General features: G+C 42.2%; 1 protein-coding gene across 1 annotated transcript; it reads left to right on the forward strand.

Annotated features, from left to right (window-relative positions):
- Positions 1-1,029: 1,029 nt before the first annotated feature.
- Positions 1,030-3,800, forward strand: LOC127343433 (fatty acyl-CoA reductase 1). The gene is made up of 10 exons (XM_051369565.1): positions 1,030-1,189; positions 1,273-1,376; positions 1,714-1,913; positions 1,991-2,091; positions 2,198-2,396; positions 2,481-2,642; positions 2,711-2,792; positions 2,880-3,146; positions 3,253-3,380; positions 3,467-3,800. The coding sequence occupies exons 1-10, from the start codon at positions 1,099-1,101 to the stop codon at positions 3,615-3,617; spliced, it is 1,485 nt and encodes a 494-aa protein (XP_051225525.1). The 5' UTR covers positions 1,030-1,098; the 3' UTR covers positions 3,618-3,800.
- The last annotated feature ends 1,263 nt before the right edge of the window (positions 3,801-5,063 follow it).

Below are 5,063 nucleotides of genomic sequence, written 5' to 3' on the forward strand. Positions count from 1 at the left end.
GATTCTATTGGCGTGGTCCATCGAGCCACGGGGGTAAGTATCGGGTGTATCGGGTTGGTGTGCGTGTGTTCTTCTCGAGATCTCATCGTGTTCTTCGCGTTCTTCACCTTCCCCGCCTTCTTCCCCTTGGATTTTGGGTCAAATCGCAAGATCGGGCCAAACCCTAGATCTCAGATCTCATCACTATTGCCCACCAAGCTTCTTTTTTTATAAAGGGCGTTTTGTTACTCAAAAAATTCAAGCTTACACCTAGCCTCTGCATAACTAAGATGCACACAGCTGTTCGAATATCAAATCTTAACAAATAAAATATAAAGGGTCGATGGAAAGAGCTAAACTAGCCTATGCTTCGTTGGCTTCAATCCATCTAGTATGTAGCCACTCATGTTGAGAAATAAATTTCTTAGCCGTGTTCTTCAACCGTGTAGACGCTTTCATAAATAGGTCTCGGTCCTTCAAACGCTGAAGTGACGACCATGAACGGAGCAAAGTCGTACATCGATAAATAACCTGCATGAGAGAAGAATTCTTATCATTGAAAACCTTGTCATTTCAATATAGTCATAGCGTCCATACGACAGCAATCGCTCCCACTCTGATAAGCTAGGTGTTGTACTTTGGAGTATACGGAGATGTTGGGGAAAAAGGGTGCATGTATAATTCATGAACATTCAGCATGGAAGCCCCCTGATCAGGATCTGATAAAGTTTAACATTGCCGATGCTTTTAAACCGGGACATTTGTATGCAGGGTGGGGGGTGATTGCACGTGATCATCGAGGAGAAGAAGTAGAGTAGCTGCTCTTGCTGGCCGACCGGAGTTTTGTCGCTCATGTTTAAAGAATCGTTTTAGACGGCTCTTATATTGCAGTTAATACTCATTTCGTTGGAAGTTGGTTGTTGGGACTTGGGAGTGACTTTCGTTGTACATCCCCAGTCCGCTATCAAGATCTGAAGAAAACGTACGTCCGGTACTGCTACGTGCTACCTTCTTCCATTTGACCTCTTTAATGTGGTGGAGGATCTGTTAATACGTCCTTCTTTCTTTCCTAATAAGTACTTGGAGAATTCCTCTGTGTGACACACATTCGGAAAAAAAATGATTGAAGAAACGGATGCAGGTAGTGTCGTACGATATTTCCGGGGCAAGAACATCCTGATCACCGGTTCAACTGGCTTCCTAGGAAAAGGTAGGTGTTGATCTATAAAGTCAGTATATAGCTTGTGCTTGTGGTGCGTGATACTCATTTTGGTGTTTGATCTCTGTACACAGTGCTTGTGGAGAAGATACTGAGGGTTCAGCCTGACGTGAAGAAGATCTTCCTATTGGTTCGAGCCACCGATGATGTATCTGCAAAGCGTCGGATCCAGACTGAGGTAAAGTATTTCTTTCGTCAAACTATTTTTCTTCCACAATACTCATGTAACACCCCACACAGAAGGAAAGCATTTCCACAAGTCTCATGTTTAGCATTTATTCTGAGAAATAATTCCTCCTGTGAAGTAATTTACAAACATGTATGACAGTTCAAGAAGTAAACCAAACATGGAAAATTAAATTACGCACTGATAATAACCATAACATGTCTTAAAAGTGATGTCTGACAATTTAATAAGCAGGCCAGACATGGAGAAGCTCAGAGATAACTCAAACATGATTCGTCTTGTAGTAATAATATATTCACCTGAAAGTGCAAACACTTATTATCTTCAGGTGACAGGGAAGGAGATCTTTAAAGTTTTAAAAGAAAAGCATGGCAACAAGTTTGAACTATTCATTGAAAATAAATTACACCCTTTGGCGGGAGACATAATGTATGAGAATTTTGGGCTACACGACGTCCAATTGAAAGAGCTGACAGACGATGTAGACATCATTGTCAATGGAGCTGCTACTACCAATTTCTACGAAAGGTTCCGTTGGTTCTTGAATCCTAGACTGCTCAGTTACATTTATGCTGTCAATGTTTTTTAGTGTGATGGGCTTGCAGATACGACGTGGCTTTCGACACGAATGTCTTGGGACCAAAGTATGTATGTGCATTTGCAAAGAATTGTGCTAAACTGAAGATGTTGCTTCATGTTTCAACTGGTGCGAAGTAATAGAATTGTACTATATGATTATGTTCTGCATTATCCCGATTTTTTCTATGAAGCTATTCTTATTCGGAATTCTGAGAAGTGAAAGACTTGAACAGCTTATGTAGCTGGTGAACAAGAGGGACTGATACCAGAGAAACCGTTCGTGATGGGCGAGACACTAAGAGAAGGCACACACTTGGACATCGTATCCGAGCTGAATCTGATCAAGGGTACTCTGATAGAACTGAACAAGAACAGTAATTCTTTTTCAGAAAAGACCGAGAGGAGAATCATGAAGGAACTTGGCCTCAAGAGGTCAGATAAAAAAACCACGTCTAAACCTCTCTGCAACCACTAGTAACACTACGAAGCTGACACGTTTATTACACATGATAAAAGGGCTAGGCAGTTTGGGTGGCCAAATACCTACGTTTTCACCAAGGCAATGGGCGAGATGGTGCTGGGGCACCTGAGAGGCGACCTTCCGGTTGTCATCGTCCGGCCTAGCATCATAACCAGCCTCCTGAAGGAACCGTTGCCTGGATGGATGGAAGGAATCAGGTTACCAAACTCAAAGTTCAGTTTCTTGTTTCTCTAGGTGATCACTGATTTTTTTTCATCTTCTTCAGAACAATCGACTCGGTGATCATTGGTTACGCCAAGCAGGCCTTGAAATTCTTCCTAGTCGACCCCAATACCATAATGGACGTGGTGAGTTTCATATCCAAAACATGAAAGAAAAACTTGATCGGCTGGGCACACTCACAAGTCACAACTAAAGGTTCGGAGTTTGGACAGATTCCAGGGGACATGGTGGTGAACGCTATGATGGTGGCCATGGCCGCGCACTCGGAGGAACAAGCGCAGACCATCTACAACGTGACATCTTCGCTGCGCAACCCGGCTTCCTACATGATTCTCCACGAGACGGGCCACCGCTACTTCGTCGATAACCCGCCGCGAGGGAAGAACGGTGAGCCCATCCGGTTGAGCAAGATGCGCTTCTTCAGCACGGTCGCCTGGCTCCGCGCATACATGTTCATCAAGTACAAACTCCCTCTCGAGGTTCGACTGTGATGTGTGATCGGTGTTATCGCTTGCCACTTCAGATTGCAAAATACATTGTTTTCGCAGACGAAAATGAGCCTAAGTTATGGCTGGACTTGGACAGATGCTTCACCTGGTGAACATTGTGCTCTGTGGTGTTTTCTCGCGGCTCTACGACGAACACAGCAGAAAATACATATTGGCCGTGAAACTGATCGAGCTCTACGCACCTTACACCTTATTCAAAGGATGGTAAGCATGCTATCGGGCAGAACGAAACGAAATATTTTGCCTTTCCAAGAAACGCTTTATGAGCTGATATTCTACATGTTGTGAAGCTTTGATAACATGAACCTTGAGAGGCTGAGGATGGCGACGGAGCAAAATAACGATGGAGAACACTACTTTGATTTCGATCCCAAGAAAATCGACTGGGACGACTATTTCTACAGGGTCCACATTCCCGGTGTGCTCAAGTATCTGGCGTGACTGAGCTACATCCAACCGGTTAAATTATCAACGCAAGTGCCTAGCTACAAAATAATACTTATCCTGTGAGTAGTATGCTTGAAGAAATACTTATCCATGTTGTACAAGTGTAATTGATATGTTCTTCAGCTAATTTAATATGGACACGTGTGTCTAGTTGGTGCTCCAGTGCAGCATTTTCAATGAGAGCTCCTCCGATCCCACAAAGAGAGAGCACACGTAATGAATGCAGAATACTCCCTCCGTCCACAAATAAGTGTACGTGCGGGGATTTCAAGATACATTATGAAGTGAAGTAAAAAATGCATTGGAAAGGTGCATCTTCCCTCTTTAATTAGTTCACCTCCAATGAGCTAAACGTTCGTAGAAAACAATGAGAACATATGCTCAATATTATTGGGTTTGATTTCCGTGCGATGAGAGAGAAGCAATTAAAAGTGCATTGGGAAGATAGGAGTACACTCTTTTGTGGACAAAGTTTAGGGCTAGATGTCCACTTATTTGTGGATGGAGGGAGTATGTCACATCATCGATGATAACATCGTATTAATAGCAAACTTAAAATATTAAAAATGATTTAGCACCTAAACTATTGATCTTTTTAGGGTTTTCTCTTCACTGCTTAGTTTCTATCGAGGGATGAGCGGAAGTGAGCCTAGCTCAACTGGTTGGGGGAGTGGATGTACAAACCCAACACCTGAGTTCAAATCCTCACGGAAGTGAATTTGGGTTCCTATTTATACTTGAGGTCCGGGCTGGTCCTGGTACTCATGCAATTTATCTTGAGGACTATGCTTTAATCTTAATCAAGATTAAAAATCTTAGTACTCATGCCAAATGGCTGTCTGCATCCCTAGTTGGTGCTGAGGCCGGGAAGTGAAATTCTCCCCATTTTAAGGTTGAAACAAGAAGTTTTTTTTGAGATGATACAAAAGGAATGGAAGTCGGTGACCATTGGGTCAAATCCTATTGATGTTTGGTTAAATAAATTAAGGCACATTAGGAAATTTCTCAAAGGCTGGGCAAAAAATCAGAGTGGGAAATACAAAAAGGAGAAAGAGAGACTAATAGGTATTATAGATCATCTTGATATTAAAGCGGAAATTAATCCTTTGAATCCGCATGAAATAGAGGAACTTAGAAAAGCAAATGAAAGTTTGAGTAACTTAAGAAGGGGGGGAAGAATCTAAGTGGGCTCAACGAGCAAAAGTTAAGCATATCCAAGAAGGGGGAAATAACACGAGGTATTTCCATTTGATTGCAAATGGTAAACATCGGAAAAAAGAAAATCTTTCAATTAGAGCAACAAGAAGGAACAATTGTAGGCGAAGACAACCTTAAGGTATACATTACTGAATTTTATAAAAAATTATTTGGACCACCGGAATGGTCAAACATTTCGTTATTAGAAGGAGTGGTGCATGATATCCCACAGATTTCGGCTAC

Source organism: Lolium perenne, chromosome 3, assembly GCF_019359855.2.
Source record: "Lolium perenne isolate Kyuss_39 chromosome 3, Kyuss_2.0, whole genome shotgun sequence".
Taxonomy (NCBI): domain Eukaryota; kingdom Viridiplantae; phylum Streptophyta; class Magnoliopsida; order Poales; family Poaceae; genus Lolium; species Lolium perenne.

What these genes read in the sequence shown, in the direction of transcription:
- LOC127343433 (XM_051369565.1), top strand. Translation starts at nt 1,099, where the DNA reads ATGATTGAAGAAACGGATGCAGGTAGTGTCGTACGATATTTCCGGGGC. An exon ending in AGCGTCGGATCCAGACTGAG is followed by an intron (nt 1,377 to 1,713) that starts GTAAAGTATTTC and finishes TATTATCTTCAG; the next exon opens with GTGACAGGGAAGGAGATCTT. An exon ending in GGATGGATGGAAGGAATCAG is followed by an intron (nt 2,643 to 2,710) that starts GTTACCAAACTC and finishes CATCTTCTTCAG; the next exon opens with AACAATCGACTCGGTGATCA.